Raw genomic sequence first — 17,527 nt, 5'->3', positions numbered from 1 at the left:
TCAGCTAGCCCTGGTAGTGGACACAAGCCAAGTTGCAATCGGGGCAGCACTGCACTGCACCAGAGAGTGAAGGATCGATCATTGGCAGCCACTAAGTTTTTTCTCACAAAAACTACAGGTGAGTCAAACTCGTTGGAGTGCATATGACAGGGAACTCCTCACAATGTACGAAAGCATCAGGCACTTCCACCCCTTCGTTGAGGGTAGGCAATTCACCATATACACTGACCACAAACCTCTCGTGGCAGCTTTCTACAAAGTCAGCAATTCAAGTTCCCCCCGCCAAGCCCGCCATATAGAGTTTATATGCCAGTTTTCGACAGACGTACGTCACATCCATGGTGCCGACAACATTGTGGCAGACTATTTCTCACGTATTAATGGGATAAGTTCAATGTTGGATTATTCTGAATTGGCAAGGGCTCAGGCTTCAGATGCACAGCTGCAGTCCTTGTTGGTGGACCCATCCACTGGCCTATGTTTACAACTTGTGGACATCCCCTGCAGCCCATGTAAGGTATGGTGCGACACCTCCATGGTTAGACCACGCCCATACATCACCCCCCAATTCCGACAAAAGGTATTCGACAGCATTCACAACCTGACACACCCTGGAACAAATGCCTCAGTGAAATTAGTGACGGACCGTTTTGTGTGGCCTTCAATCAAGAAAGATACATGGGAGTGGGCCCGCAGCTGCTATCAGTGTCAACATAGCAAAGTGGGACTCCATGTTCATGCTCCAGTAGGACAATTCCCAAACCCAACGGCACATTTTGGGCATGTACACTTTGACTTGGTTGGACCCCTCCCCCCTTCAGAAGGTTACAGGTACTTGTTTACGGCAGTGGATTGTTGCACACAGTGGGTAGAGGCTACACCAATCAGGGACATTTATGCAGAGACTACTGCATGGGCATTCTTGGAAACTTGGGTGGCTCGTTTTGGGTGCCCAATTTTTGTTACCACCGACCAAGGATGCCAGTTCAAGTCGACACTGTTCCAACAACTGTCGAAACTCTGCGGCTTTCAACGAAACCGTACTACTAGCTACCACCCGGCCAGCAACGGTTTGGTGGAAAGGTGATACCGGACCTTAAAGGCTGCCCTGATGTGAAACGAGGACTCGTGGACTCAAGCGTTGTGATTGGTTTTGTTGGGGTTACGGACCACATTAAAAACAGACATCAATTGTTCCTCAGCAGAGTTGGTATATGGAGAACCACTCTGTGTTCCAGCAGCATTTCTTGCACCAGTTCCTCTCCCAGATGACACACAACTACCCCACCTCTTGCACCAAATGAGGAAGCAGGTAGAGACGCTACGTGCAGCCCCGATTTCTCAGCACGGCACGCATCTAGTGTTCATACACATGTCCCTCGATACTTGTTCCCACATCATGATCTGCACAGACCTGGTACGTCATTCGTTACAGCCACCGTACACTAGACCATACCATGTGCTAGGACGGGACACACACACAATGGATATCCTCCTCCAGGGAAAGTCGACCAAGGTTTCCATTGAGCGAGTAAAACCGGCTTGGACAGTGACAGCACCGACTATAGTCTCACAGACGACTTCAGACACCACTTGCAACGAACCCACACCTCCTGCTGAACCAGACAGCTGTGACCCACGGGAGCCCCACACCAGGGGACCTAATGCAGCAAGCACCCACACTCGCACTATCCGCACTCAGGCAGGCCGAGAGGTGAAGTTTAAGTACCCCACCATACCGGGTGCTCCGCACTTCAGGGGTGGGGGGGGGGGGGGGGAGGGGGGGGGGGGAAGGGCTGTGCGGGAGGGACAAGTTGATAGTTGACAAGACACTGAGAGATTCTCTTTACGAGCGGGGCTCTTTGGCGGACACAACCAGTGTCCGTTTCCCGCATTAACATATGTATGTATTGTGATTGTGTGGTGCAATAAAGGTGGTCGTTCACAGTATAAATTCCACACAAGTGTTTTCCTGTATGTAGTGAAATAAATCCTACATAATATCTGATGTTCCCTAAGAAAGCGTTATAAGACTTCTGTTGTCCTAATCTACGTAAATGATTTTGGTGACAGCCTGAGCAACCTTCTTAGACTGTTTTCAGATGATACTGTCATTTACCATGTTGTAAAGTTATCTGATGATCAAAATAAATTGCAAAATGATTTAGACAAGATACCTGTATGGTGTAAGAAATGACAATTGACTCTAAATCATGAAAAGTACGAAATCATCCACATAAGCACTAAAAAGAATACACTAAATTTCAGTTACATGATAAGTCACATAAATCTAAAGTGTGTAAACGCAACTAAAAACTTTCGCATTACAATTATGAATAACTTAAATTGGAATGATCATGTAGATAATGTTGTGGGGAAATCAAACCAAAGACTACAAATTTTTGGTATAACATTTAGAATCTGTAATGGGTGTGCTCAAGAGGCTGCATATGCTATGCTTGTCTGCCCTTTTCTAGAGTCTTGGTGTACAGTGTGGAATCCATATAATATAGGACTGACACAGTACAGCAAAAAAGTTCAAAGAAGGGAAGCTAATTTTGTATTATTGTGCTCTGTAGATTAGTTCAGACATTCTTTGCACAACAGTTTTTAGCACGGATAGGGACTGTGACTACTGTGTTCAGATGCACGCTGAGTTGGCATCCCTGCACTCCCAGCTTCAGGAAGTGTTGGCTTTGGTCACTTGAAGCTGTTGCCAATTGGCATCACTGTGGGGGCCCGGATGGGGGTTTGTCGGGGACAGCCATCTCGTCCCACGCATCCCCCGATTGGACTATGGCTCTGGCTGCCCATGATACTGCTCACATTACATTGAGGCTGACCCCTCACCAGTGGTAGAGTGGGAGGTCGTCTCGAGGTGTGGCAGGGGGCTAAAGACATTCCGGAGGGCTGAACGGAGGACCTCTCCAGTTTGTCTGATGAACCGGTTTCGGGCTCTGTCTCCGGCTGATACTGATCTTCGGCCGGACATGGTTGCTTGACCTGTTCCAGAGGTTGCCCCTCAGTCTGCAGGATCTGGGCGGTCACAGACGGTGGGCTTACTGGGAGTTGGGAGCTCCAACATCGGGCGCGTAATGGGGCCCCGTAAGAATATGGCAGCAAGAGAGGGGAAGAAAACCAATGTGCACTCTGTGTGCATACCGGGGGGGGGGAGTCATTCCTGATGTGGAAAGGGTCCTTCCAGATGCCATGAAGGGTACAGGGTGCACCCATCCGTAGGTGGTCGCTCATGTCGGCACCAATGATGTGTGTCGCTATGGATTGGAGGAATTATTGACTAACTTCATTGTGAAAAGGAAAGTTGCTACTCACCATTTAGAGGAGGCACTACAAAAACACTGTCACAAATAATAGCTTTAGGCCCGTAAGGCCTTCATCAGAACTAGATAGCCAACACACATATACACACTCATGCAAATGCAACTCATACAAGCTTGACTGTAGTCTAGGCAACTGAGGCCACACTGCGAGCCGCAGCACTGATGCATGATGTGAGTGGTGACTGGGTGGGGGTAAGGAGGAGACTGCGGCGGGGTGAGGGAGGCATAATAGGGTAGTGTTGGCAGACAGTGACGGGCTGTTGGGGAGCACGCAGGGACAAGGTGGAAAGAGGGCAGGGCAGCTATGTCGGGAGGTTGACAAAGGGAGCGGAGAGGTGGAGAGGGGGTTAGTGGGAAAGGATAGAATCAAAAGGACTGAGTGTGATGGAGGAATGAGGGCTGTGTAGTGCTGGAATGGGAACAGAGAAGGGGCTGGATGGCAGAGGACAATGACTAATGAAGGGAATGTAGAACATATTCTAAGGAAAGTTCCCACCTGCACAATTCAGAAAAGCTGGTGTTAGTGGGAAGGATGAATATCGTAGCAGTCTGTGAAGCAGTTATTGAAATGAAGTGTGATCAGCAACAGGGTGGTCCACTTGTTACTTGACCACAGTTTGTCAGTGGCCATTCATGTGAACAGACAGCTTGTTGGTTGTCATACCCACATAGAATGTACAGTGGTTGCAGCTTAGCTTGTAGATCATGTGACTGGTTTCACAGGTAGCCCTGCCTTTGATGGGATAGGTGATATTTGTGACCGGACTGGAGTAGGTGGTGGTGGGAGGATGTAGTGGGCAGGCCTTGCATCTAGGTCTATTCCAGGGGTATGAGACAAGAGGTAAGGGGTTGGGAGCAGGGATTGTGTAGGGATGTATGAGTATATTGTGTAGATTCAGTGGATGGCAGAATAGCACTGTGGGATGGGTGGAAAGGATAGTAGGTAGGAAATTTCTCATTTTGGGGCATGATGAGAGGTAGCCAAAACCCTGGCAGAAAATGTAATTCAGTCGCTCCTTGCAAGATATCCTACATTACCATAACCTTCATGGCCTCAGCCTTCGTTAGTCAGTGTCCTCTCCCATCCAGCCCCTTCCCTGTTCCCTTTCCAGCACTACACGACCCTCATTCCTCCATTGCACCCAGTCTTTTTAATTCTCTCCTTTTCTGCTACCCCCCTCCCCCCCCCCCCCCTGTCCACCTCTCTGTTCCCTCCTTCAACCTCCTGATTGCACGTAGCTGCCCTACCCTCTTTCCACCTCGTCCCTGCGCTCTCCCTACCAGCATGTCACTGTCCACCACCCCTACACTACTATTCCTCCCCCTCCCCACCCCAGTCTCCTCAGTACCCCCACACAGTCACCACACCCATCATGTACCAGTGCTGCTGCTCTCAGTGTGGCCTCAGTTGCCTGAGCCTGCAGTCGTGTGTGTGTGAGCTGTGTTTGTGTGAGTGTGTATGTGTGTGTTTGCCATCTAATTTTAATGAAAGCATTACTGGCCAAAAGCCATTATTTGTGACAGTGCTTCTTTTGTAGCTATCTGCAACTCAGCATCTCCGTTATATGATGAGAAGCAACTTTCCATATCACAATATTGTTACATTCCATCCTGGATTTTCCATTTTTTGATTATTGACAAACTTCACATTCTTCAGATGTGAACCCACAAAGAGTAAATAGAATGTTCAGCTTTCATCACTGGAAAGCTACAGCGATATCCTTCATATCCTCCTTCAAATGAATGGCCACAGACAAAGAATGTACACTGTAGCTTGTTATGCTTCTGTAGAGCATACAGGGGAATATCGATCCCTGGTTCAATACTAGGCAGTTTAGATTCATTCTTCCAGAACTAGTACCTCATGAATTTCACTTGACTAACTACTCACATGAACAATATACATTTAATTATTTCTTTACATAATCACAGTGTCTGAACTCAATTTAATTAATTTATGATAATTGTTTGATTGTGCTCAAGTTTGCACAGACATTATTAAGCTACAAGAATGATTTACATTTTTAAGAAACTGACACAGCAGATTATCTCATAGCTTGATTCACTTTATTATCTTCCTGTCTTATGCATGTGATATTGTGCCAATAATATACAGATATAAAAACTAATTACAGTAAATTTGAAAGTGTGCAATTTTTGTATTTTAGGCACATTTTGTCTTAAAACACAAAATGGGAGCGATGGAAGATGATTGGCGTTTGAGACAGGCGGTATACAATGGAGATATCAAGGTGAGCAGATAAAAGCGTCTTGTTCACTGGTCATCATAAGAAGAGCTGCACCCAGAAGTACCTGACTGATCCACTGCAAACTGGGTGGATATGTTGCACATCATCAGCTATGACAGTGGTTACTTTTGTATGGTTGGCCATGCACTCAGGAACCTTTGGTGGGGGCGTGAGGTCATACCTGTAGTTTATATAAGGGGGACCCAAGTGGCCATACCAGCCAGTATGCCAGCTGTTAGAATCACTAGCATATCACCTGAATTTGCACTATTCCAAAACAACATGTTAGACTGCAGACTGTTCAGCTACATAAGCTCAAGGGAGGTTGGAATGTGGTGCTGCGGGGGGTAGATGGTCCCATCACTGTATTGTGCACCACATTTGGCATACAGGCACCCCCATTGCATGATGCTGGCAGCCGTGGATGAAGGAAGGCACACATGCACACATTATAGGTTCTGGACAACTGACATGCATCACATGGAAGGATGGGCCAATGGATTGTCCACTGCACATGTGCAGATCCAACGCAATGATAGAAACCATTCAGTGAGCTGACCTGCCTTCTATGGAACATCCTCAAAGTGCTAGTATGAGGCCTGTTCAGAAAGTAGAGAACATTTTGGCATTAAAAAGAAAACTAAGTACAAGAAATACATTTTATTATATACATTTGAAAGAGAGATGGACATACTACTTTTCCACATAGTCACCAAACACATTGAGGCACTTATAATAGTGGTGGACAAGCTATGAAAGACCTTCGTCATAAAATTCTGCCGCCTGAGGGTTTAGCCAGTCAGACACGCCTGCCTGCAGTTCCGCATCGTCATCAAAGCGTTGCGTTGCAAGCCAGTTCTTCATCTTGAGAAACATGTTGAAGTTGCTTGGTGCAAGATCGGGGCTGCAGGGCGGATGAGGGAAAATTTCCCATTTGAATGAATTAAGCAGTTCCTTTGTGCGGTTTGCCATGTGAGGTCGGACATTGTTGTGAAAAATCAAAATTTTGGATGTCAGGTTTCCTCAGCGTTTCTTATTAACTGCTCTTCTGAGGCTGTGCAAAGTTTGACAGTACCGGGCAGAATTTATGGTTGTTCTACATTCAAGAAAATCAATAAGAAACACACTTTGCCTGTCCCAAAACACTGTCACCATCACCTTCCTTGCTGACAAGGTTTTTGGGGGGACCTTGTGTGCCTCCATTCCATGGACTGTAATTTTGTCTCGCAATTGATGTGTTTCATGCAAGCCTCATCACCTGTTATGATCTGATCCAGTAATGAATCACCTTGTTTGTGGTAGGCCTCCAGAAATGTCAACATTGCCCCCATTCACTGTTTTTTATGGTGCTCTGTAAGCATTTTGGGCGCCCATTATGAACAAAATTTGTGGTAGCCTAGCTTTTGAGTGACAATTTCAAACAACAAAGTCTGTGAAACTTTTGGGAATGAAAGCGAAAGCTCCGTTATTGTGAAGTGGTGGTTTTCACGAATCATTTCATCAACTTTAGTGTCAAGATCATCAGTCACAATGCTAGGGCATCCATTATTCTCTTCGCCATGAACATTGGTTTGGCCATTTTTAAACCAAATGCACCATTTCCAGATGGAACAATCACACATTACGTTGTTTCCATACACTTCTCACAGTTCATGACAAACTTCTATAGGTTTTAGGTTTTTTGTGAACAAAAACTGCACCTCACAACTGGCGTGATTTTCGATTGCAGTGCACATTTCAAATTCGAATATTGAAAAAACCAGATGTGCAGAGACATTTCCACTGTCATGGATGGTTGCTGACTGGGCTGCCGAGCATGCACATACCAAAATAAATGCAATCAGTGCTTACCTAGTGGCGTCAGGCAGAAATGTTCCCTACTTTCTGAATAGCCCTCATACCATTGGCAGACAATCGCATCATGCAGGGCTTGCCTCACGCTGACTGTTACAATGGCTGCCCACTCACATCCCCCAAGACATTGTGCCCAACTCACTTGGTGTCAGCAGTGATTGACATGGAGCCCTGCAAGTTGAGAGTGGGTCATCTTTAGTGACAAGTTCCACATCTGCCTTGGAGGTGGTGACCATTGGGTCTGTTTCTGAAGGCACAGTGGAGGGCGCCACAGGGAGCAGTGCACATCCCACCAGCTTGATGTGATGTTCTTAGGAGGGATATCTAGTGATGCCCATTCACAATTAGTGTTCATAACTGGCTCTGTGACAACTGCACAATATATGGAGGAGGTCCTGCAACTGATAGCTTTGGCATTTATGAATATCCACACCCATGGTCTATTTCAACAGAACAACACTCAACTTCATACCACTGCCATCTCCTAAACTTGCCTTGCAGCTGTGGATTCACTGCCATAGCCAATTGCATTGCCTGATCTCTCCCTGAGTGAGAATGTGTCAGGTACCATGTTGCATGCCATGAGGCCTTCAACTCCACCCGCCAATCTGCAGGAACTACACACTCAGGTGCAAGTGGCATGGGATAGAGCATCACAGGGCTACATGTGAGACCTGTACAACTCCAAGCTGTGACATCTGGACCCTTATATTCAAAACCATGGGGGTCCGACATTATACTAACACAAACATTTTGTAGCCCTGTAGTGCAATAAATATTGGTCCTTCAAAGATGAAAGGAGTCATTTTGTGTGTGAGGTACCATGTGTACGGACGCAGGAGGAGCTGGCCACTCTTCGCGAACAGCTGAGCGTGTTGATGGCTGCGGTCAGCCGTCTTCAGGCTGCTGCCTCGGAGTGTAGCGGCAGTGGGGAGTCTGGTGCGTCGCATGGTGCACCCCAGGTGTTAGATGCTTCACCCACTGTCCCTGCTGTCGAGACATCTTCGCGGGTACCGGGCGCGGTTGGGCCACCCTCTCCCCAAGGGGAGTGGCGGGTTCAGCGGCGTTCGCGGCGCACGAGGCGGAGGGTCAATGTGGAGGCTGGCCGTGTGGCATCGCCCGCTCTGCCTGTGAGTGGACATGTGGCTGCTCCTTCAGCAAGGTCCGAGCAGGCACACGGGGGGAGGGGTTTATTAGTTATTGGGAGCTCCAACGTTAGGCGGGTGATGGAGCCCCTTAGGAAAATAGCGGAAAGGTCGGGGAAGAAGGCCAGTGTTCACTCTGTCTGCTTGCCGGGGGGTCTCATCCGAGATGTGGAGGAGGCCCTACCGGCGGCGATAGAGAGCACTGGGTGCACCCGACTGCAAATTGTTGCTCATGTCGGCACCAATGACTCTTGCCGTCTGGGTTCAGAGGTCATCCTCAGTTCGTACAGGCGGTTGGCGGAGTTGGTGAAGGTGGAAAGCCTCGCTCGCGGGGTGGAATCAGAGCTAACTGTTTGTAGTATCGTTCCGAGAACCGATCGCGGTCCTCTGGTTTGGAGCCGAGTGGAAGGCTTAAACCAGAGGCTCAGACGATTCTGCGGAGAGCTGGGGTGCAAATTTCTCGACCTCCGCTATCGGGTGGAGAAATGTAGGGTCCCCCTGAATAGGTCAGGCGTGCACTACACGCCGGAAGCGGCTACGAGGGTAGCGGAGTACGTGTGGAGTGCACATGGGGTTTTTTTAGGTTAGAGAATTCCCTCCCTAGGCCCGACAAGACGCCTCCTGAGACGCGGCAAGGCAGGAGTAGGCAAAATGCAACAAGGAATAACAATATTAATGTGCTAATAGTAAACTGCAGAAGCGTCTATAGAAAGGTCCCAGAACTGCTCTCATTAATAAACGGTCACAACGCCCATATAGTACTAGGAACAGAAAGTTGGCTGAAACCAGACGTAAACAGTAATGAAATCCTAAACTCTGATTGGAATGTATACCGCAGAGATAGGCTGGACAGTGAAGGGGGAGGCGTGTTTATAGCGATAAGAAGTGCAATAGTATCGAAGGAAATTGACGGAGATTCGAATTGTGAAATGATTTGGGTGAAGGTCACGGTTAAAGCAGGCTCAGACATGGTAATTGGATGTCTCTATAGGCCCCCGGGCTCAGCAGCTGTTGTGGCTCAGCACCTGAAGAATAATTTGGAAAATATTTCGAGTAGATTTCCCCACCATGTTATAGTTCTGGGTGGAGATTTTAATTTGCCGGATATAGACTGGGAGACTCAAACGTTCATAACGGGTGGCAGGGACAAAGAATCCAGTGAAATATTTTTAAGTGCTTTATCTGAAAACTACCTTGAGCAGTTAAACAGAAAACCGACTCGTGGCGATAATATATTAGACCTTCTGGTGACAAACAGACCCGAACTATTTGAATCAGTTAATGCAGAACAGGGAATCAGCGATCATAAAGCGGTTACTGCGTCGATGATTTCAGCCGTAAATAGAAATATTAAAAAAGGTAGGAAGATTTTTCTGTTTAGCAAAAGTGACAAAAAGCAGATTACAGAGTACCTGACGGCTCAACACAAAAGTTTTGTCTCAAGTGCAGATAGTGTTGAGGATCAGTGGACAAAGTTCAAAACCATGGTACAATATGCGTTAGATGAGTATGTGCCAAGCAAGATCGTAAGAGATGGAAAAGAGCCACCGTGGTACAACAACCGAGTTAGAAAACTGCTGCGGAAGCAAAGGGAACTTCACAGCAAACATAAACATAGCCAAAGCCTTGCAGACAAACAAAAATTACGCGAAGCGAAATGTAGTGTGAGGAGGGCTATGCGAGAGGCTTTCAATGAATTCGAAAGTAACGTTCTATGTACTGACTTGGCAGAAAATCCTAAGAAATTTTGGTCCTATGTCAAAGCGGTAGGTGGATCAAAACAAAATGTCCAGACACTCTGTGACCAAAATGGTACTGAAACAGAGGATGAAAGACTAAAGGCCGAAATACTAAATGTCTTCTTCCAAAGCTGTTTCACAGAGGAAGACTGCACTGTGCTTCCTTCTCTAGATTGTCGCACAGTTGACAAAATGGTAGATATCGAAGTAGACGACAGAGGGATAGAGAAACAATTAAAATCGCTCAAAAGAGGAAAGGCCGCTGGTCCTGATGGGATACCAGTTCGATTTTACACAGAGTACGCGAAGGAACTTGCCCCCCTTCTTGCAGCGGTGTACCGTAGGTCTCTAGAAGAGCGAAGCGTTCCAAAGGATTGGAAAAGGGCACAGGTCATCCCCGTTCTCAAGAAGGGACGTCGAACAGATGTGCAGAACTATAGACCTATATCTCTAACGTCGATCAGTTGTAGAATTTTGGAACACGTATTATGTTCGAGTATAATGTCTTTTCTGGAGACTAGAAATCTACTCTGTAGGAATCAGCATGGGTTTCGAAAAAGACGATCGTGTGAAACCCAGCTCGCGCTATTCGTCCACGAGACTCAGAGGGCCTTAGACACGGGTTCACAGGTAGATGCCGTGTTTCTTGACTTCCGCAAGGCGTTTGACACAGTTCCCCATAGTCGTTTAATGAACAAAGTAAGAGCATACGGACTATCAGATCAATTGTGTGATTGGATTGAGGAGTTCCTAGATAACAGAACGCAGCACGTCATTCTCAATGGAGAGAAGTCTTCCGAAGTAAGAGTGATTTCAGGTGTGCCGCAGGGGAGTGTCATAGGACCGTTGCTATTCACAATATACATAAATGACCTGGTGGATGACATCGGAAGTTCACTGAGGCTTTTTGCAGATGATGCTGTGGTGTATCGAGAGGTTGCAACAATGGAAAATTGTACTGAAATGCAGGAGGATCTGCAGCGAATTGACGCATGGTGCACGGAATGGCAATTGAATCTCAATGTAGCGAAGTGTAATGTGATGCGAATACATAGAAAGATAGGTCCCTTATCATTTAGCTACAAAATAGCAGGTCAGCAACTGGAAGCAGTTAATTCCATAAATTATCTGGGAGTACGCATTAGGAGTGATTTAAAATGGAATGATCATATAAAGTTGATCGTCGGTAAAGCAGATGCCAGACTGAGATTCATTGGAAGAATCCTAAGGAAATGCAATCCGACAACAAAGGAAGTAGGTTACAGTACGCTTGTTCGCCCAATGCTTGAATACTGCTCAGCAGTGTGGGATCCGCACCAGGTGGGGTTGATAGAGGAGATAGAGAAGATCCAACGGAGAGCAGCGCGCTTCGTTACGGGATCGTTTGGTGATTGCGAAAGCGTTACGGAGATGATAGATAAACTCCAGTGGAAGACTCTGCAGGAGAGACGCTCAGTAGCTCGGTACGGGCTTTTGTTTAAGTTTCGAGAACATGCCTTCACCGAGGAGTCGAGCAGTATATTGCTCCCTCCTACGTATATCTCGCGAAGAGACCATGAGGATAAAATCAGAGAGATTAGAGCCCACACAGAAGCATACCGACAGTCCTTCTTTCCACGTACAATACGAGACTGGAATAGAAGGGAGAACCGATAGAGGTACTCAGGGTACCCTCCGCCACACACCGTCAGGTGGCTTGCGGAGTACGGATGTAGATGTAGATGTAGATGTGCCTGCATGCCAGTGACTGCAATCTGCCTTGCTTTTCCGAGTGCAGCTCTTTTTATGATGATCATTGTAATTAAAGTACAGCATTTACAGGATTAAATTTAGTGAAATGACTCAATTGACTGTTTTTAAAATATAACTTTGAATATTGTCAATTGCTGAGAAACTGGTGTCTTTAATTTTCTATTTTATTACTGATGACTGTTGTCATTTCAGAAATTTGGCACTTACTTTAATTTCCTTACTTATGGCCAGTGGCTGCTCCAGACTATAATTTAGTTTGTTTTTAGACTCTGAGGGAAATGATTTCCAATGGTGCTAATCCAAGAATTAAAGATAATGAAGGTACTTCCATTTTAATGGATGGAGCACGCTTTGGACATCTGGAAATCGTTAAGTTCTTGGTAGAGGAGGTTTGCATTCCACTGGAAGAATGTGATAAGAATGGAAACACAACCCTCTTGAGTGCTTCATTACCAATATACCCCAATCTTGAGGTAAGTTCTGGGAAAAAAAAAACTTTTTTCTTATTCATGTTTCATTTTGTCTAGTCAGGTATTCTTTCAGCATTCAGTAAAGTATTCCCCATTCCCCTTGCTCATTCCAAAGCTAGTTATAATGGTGCAAAGCTATTTGAATTTGATATATTACCCATGATGGAGAGAAAATGTCGTATTACTTGGGCAAAAGAAATAGTTAGGTGTGGCACCTTGTGAGGTGCCTATTTGAAGCCTTTGTCTCTGCTCTAAGTGTCTTATTGAAGAACGTTCATTGAATAAGAGTGTTACAGGAAATATTGCAGTAATATACATCACACAACTTTTAAATAACATGACTTATTCCACATTTATTGCCACTTTCAGCAATATGATAACCAGTTTCGGTCCTCATATTAAAGACTGGTTACAGGCAGTCACTTTCACAATCCTACAAAACAGTATGACAGTGGAAAGTTAAACATAGTGCACTTTAACATACGAGTTCTTACCACATAATATCATGACAATGGCTTCAGTTTATACTGGCAGTGAACACATCACACTTCTTGATAAAACAGTGCAAATAAATGTATGTCTATGTCAAAACAATAGGTAGCCAAAGTCTGAATTATTCACACATTGTCTCAAGGAAAAAGCTCTTAAAATTTAATACCAGTCACTAGTTGAATTTGATATGTTAACTACGTCACACGGATACACTGAGCTTGTGAATACAGGCTAAAGACATGCACTTATTTTGTGAACTTGTTACATAGATGTTACTGCTAAGATTTTGGAACCCAGACTTTCAAGGAGACATCAGCATGTTAAGAGTGGTGTGTGAACTTTCAGGACTTGTAACATAGTTCTGGCCTGAGTGTTTACTTCACACGGACTCAGAATATTTTGTGGTGAGGTAGGCCTTATAAAGAAAAAGAAAGGCAGTAAGTGTGGTAGCTAAGGCAAACAGGAGAGAGCCTTGCAGAGAAATCTTCAGAAAATTTGAAATACTAACCATCTACTCTATGTACACCCTGCAGGCAATAATGTTTGTGAAACAAACTCCAGAATATAATGTAACAAACGCATATAGGTAAAATGCAAGTGGAAGAGAAAATTTTCGCAGAATTACAAGTAAAGAAAAGGCTGCAGACTGTAATCCACATACAACTGGAATCCTCTTTTATAAGAGACTTCCATCTGGCATCAAACAGTTAATTTAAACAAGATGGTGGCAACTGGTAGTGTTTGTAATTCGCGTGTGTATGAAAGTTATAGTTCAGTAGTAAAAAACAACATATATGTGCCTTGTAGTGATATTACTGTGAAGCTAAACTAATGAATAATCAGTCTGCAGAAAACTGTGGAACTCCTACATAAAGAAATCGTATACCTGAAGAAAGAAAATCAGCAGCTACGACTCACTCAAAGAGCATGTGGGACTTCAGAAGCAGTAAATAAATCACAGATATCGAAGGTAACCTGTACTGTAAAGGAACCTCTGCTCTGCCAAACAGTTCACCATAATAACAGCTTAGTAGCATTAAATAAACCATCAAGAAGAGTAAGGTTTGCTGACATATACAAATATTTGCAGCTCTGCCTGGTAGAAGACAGTGCAAAAACCTGTAGAGTGAACGTAAGTGAGCTTTGTGAACGAAGTAATGAACAAGAAACATTCGGAGTGAAACGGCATAATGCCAAAAACAGCATAAGTAGCTGCAGTGTGAATGTCAGCAAGTTTCATGAACAAAGTAGCGATCAGGAAACATATGCAGTGAAACATAATAGTGCTAATAAATATCAAAAAGAAATTCAAACAGGAGTGAAACAGTGTGACGGTCAAAGTTTAGTACGTAAAACCTGTAAAATTACCTTATTGAGTGATAGCCAAGGTCGTAATGTTACAAGTTACCTGGGGTATATGTATCCTTGAGCAGAAGCCAAGGATGTCTTGCAAACACTAACAAAAAGGCTTCTGAAGCTGATGTCATCGTAATTATGACTGGAACAAATGACATAGCGAAAAACAACAGTGCGAACTTAATAAAAGGTTTAAGAAGCACATTACCAAGTACCACATCAAAAAAAGTGTTTGTTGTCAATGTTCCATTTATATATGATCTTACAAAATGATCCTGAATAAATTGCGAGGTATTGGACATAAACAAACGGCTATATCACCTGTGTGCGAAATTCAAAAATACCACAAGCAGTAAAGCTAGCGAGTTTGACAGGGAGTGCTATACACAACAAGGATTCCACCTCAACAACCAAGAAAGACGATTAATCTTGAAACTGATTACCAAAACTGCGAGTAAAGAAATGGCCACCTTTACAGTAATGCCGCCGGACCAGGGAAACCTGTAAAGTCTGCTGGTCTGTCTGGCAAAATATTAACAAATATGCTCTAGCAGGATCAAAATAACCTTCAAACCATTCACTCTGAGTCCAGGAAACTAGACGTATCCAAACATTGTCAAAATGGGGCCTGGCTACCAGCAGTAGACTTACAAAAAACTCAAGATATCAGCTGTATAGAAGTGCACTTAAGAAGACAATCTGAGCCCTCATCGTTACTGCCCAGGGTTAGCAAAAATAGTCTTATGTTCTTACATATTAATATACAATCTTTAAGAAAGAAGTTGGAAGAATTGCAGTACTGGTCAAAACTTCCAACTGTGGTATACTTAGTGTAAATGAGTACTAGCTATATTCATCAGAAATTGACCTCAATATTCCATTTGGTTTCTCCTTAGCTAGTAGTTACTGCAGATCTACAATTGGACATGGGGGTTTTGCAATATATATGAAGAATGGACTAAATCTACAATACTTTACTTTTGATGTCACAGACCTGTGTATAGACACCATCTTTGAGGCTGCAGTTGTACATATACCTAAACATAATATTGTTGTTGCATCTGTATATCGCACACCATCTTCTAGTGAATATGAATTGATGGTAAATTTAAAAAAAACTGTTAGTCATACTAACTAAGCCTAAATATAAATACCAAAGAATCTTAATTTTTGGTGATATTAATATGGATATCAGGGTACAGAGTCATATCATATTGGAATTCTTGGATAGCCTAAGACCTTTTGATTGCTATTGTCGAAATGATAAGCCTACAAGATATAATGCATGCTTAGACTATATAATAAGTAATATCCATGAAAATAATGTGGAAATTGGAGTAGTCAAGTTAGGCCTAGCTGACCATGATGGCCTATGGATTACAGTTCCAGTCAGCATTCCAGATGAACAACACAAAACTGTTAGACCTATGGATGAATGCAACATAAGAGAGTTTAGAACTAGATTAAGATCAGTTAACTGGAATGACATCTTATATAAAGATATGTCTGTGAATAACACAAGCAAATTATTTATAGAGGAAATTGCAAGAATATTTTATGAGTGTTGTCCCAGATTAGTAAAAAGACAGAATAATAACAAAGCTCATAAACCATAGAGACTAAAGAATTGGTTTACACCATACCTCAACAGTGCTTCTTATGTTTAAGGACAAATCTCATAATAGCAGCGAGTACAAAGAGATGTACATTAGAACAAGAAAAATTTATAGATCTGAAATAAACTTGGCAAAACATAGAGTGAATGATAACTATATTCTTAAATCCAGATATAGCTGTAAAGCTGCCTGGGAAGTAATTAAAAGTGAAATAAATAGACCAACAACTCAACTAGCTATACCCATAGCCCCAGATATCTTAAACTCACACTTTGTTAACTTCAGTTTACAACCAGATTTGTCTACCCCAAATGCCATGCTTGATGTTAAAACTCTTTTATGTTCAAATAAGAATGTAGTTCATAAATTCTGCTGGGCAACAGTAACTGAAAATGATGTTAGCAAAGCAATAGGCAAGCTAAGTAGTTCCAGAGCAGAGGACTTCTATGATCTGTCAGACTTTGAAGATATCAAGTGATCTCCTGTCCCCTTTAACCATAGATTACAGCAGGGGATTTTCCCCGACTGTTTGAAAATAGCAGTAACTATTCCCATATTTAAGAAAGGAGATAAATCAAATTCAAGTAACTATCGACCTATCTCATTAATCCCAATAATATCTAAAATAATGGAAGACTGTGTTCACCAACAAATGAATGACTACTTTGAGAGGAATAATTTGTTTAGTAACTCACAGTATGGATTCGGGTCTAAACTATCCACAGTTAAAGCAGTTGAAAATATTGTTAGTGACATATATGATGGCTTTGAAAATAAATTAATCTCCTGTGCTACTCTCCTAGACTGAGTAAAGCATTTGACACTGTTTCTCATAGTACTTTGATCATGAAATTAAGACACTACGGCATGGAAGAGGACACACTGAAATTATTAGAATCCTACTTAAGCAACAGAGTACAATTTGTTAGTGTAAATGGGCAGCTGTCAAACCCACAAACAATAAAAAGAGGTGTACCACAGGGCTCCATACTTGGGCCCTTCCTGTTTGTAGTGTATGTTAATGATATGCCACAGTATTTACCCTGTAAAACAGTTCTCTATGCAGATGATACAACTTTTATCAATTCAGGACAGACTCTTGAATCTGTATGAGAAAAAAATAATATAATATTTGAAAAAACGGTTAATTGGTTTAGTGCAAACTCCCTATTCATAAATGAAACAAAAACTGAGGAAATATTCTTTAATTTGAAGTTATCAAACAAAGAAAATAAGTCCGTTGAACTGCTAGGAATGATGATTGAGCAGAAACTTAGCTGGGATATACATATCACATATGTCTGTTCCAAACATGCACGTGCTATGTTGCTACTTTATAAGCTTAGTAGTAATGTCAGCCAAAACTTACTACTGCATTCATATTTTGCTTATATCCACCCTCATCTTTCATATGGTATTCTGCTCTGGGGAAATTCTCCCAATTCAATATCAATTTTCAGATGGCAAAAAAAAGCTCTTCGATGTATAGTGGGTTTATCTCCTAGGGATACAT

General features: G+C 43.4%; 1 protein-coding gene across 1 annotated transcript in view; it reads left to right on the top strand.

The window, feature by feature from the left end:
* The window catches only part of LOC126281065 (serine/threonine-protein phosphatase 6 regulatory ankyrin repeat subunit C-like), a 333,306-nt gene that overhangs the window by 42,961 nt on the left and 272,818 nt on the right, over positions 1 to 17,527 (top strand). The window contains exons 2-3 of the mRNA XM_049979813.1: positions 5,510 to 5,593; positions 12,347 to 12,553. Of these exons, the coding sequence (XP_049835770.1) occupies positions 5,534 to 5,593; positions 12,347 to 12,553 (267 nt within the window). The 5' untranslated portion in view covers positions 5,510 to 5,533. The remainder of the gene's footprint in view (positions 1 to 5,509; positions 5,594 to 12,346; positions 12,554 to 17,527) is intronic.

This window comes from Schistocerca gregaria, chromosome 1 (assembly GCF_023897955.1).
Source record: "Schistocerca gregaria isolate iqSchGreg1 chromosome 1, iqSchGreg1.2, whole genome shotgun sequence".
In the NCBI taxonomy this organism is placed as follows: Eukaryota; Metazoa; Arthropoda; class Insecta; order Orthoptera; family Acrididae; genus Schistocerca; species Schistocerca gregaria.
Note: the sequence above shows the minus strand (reverse complement) of the source record. Positions and strands in the feature narration are given on the sequence as shown.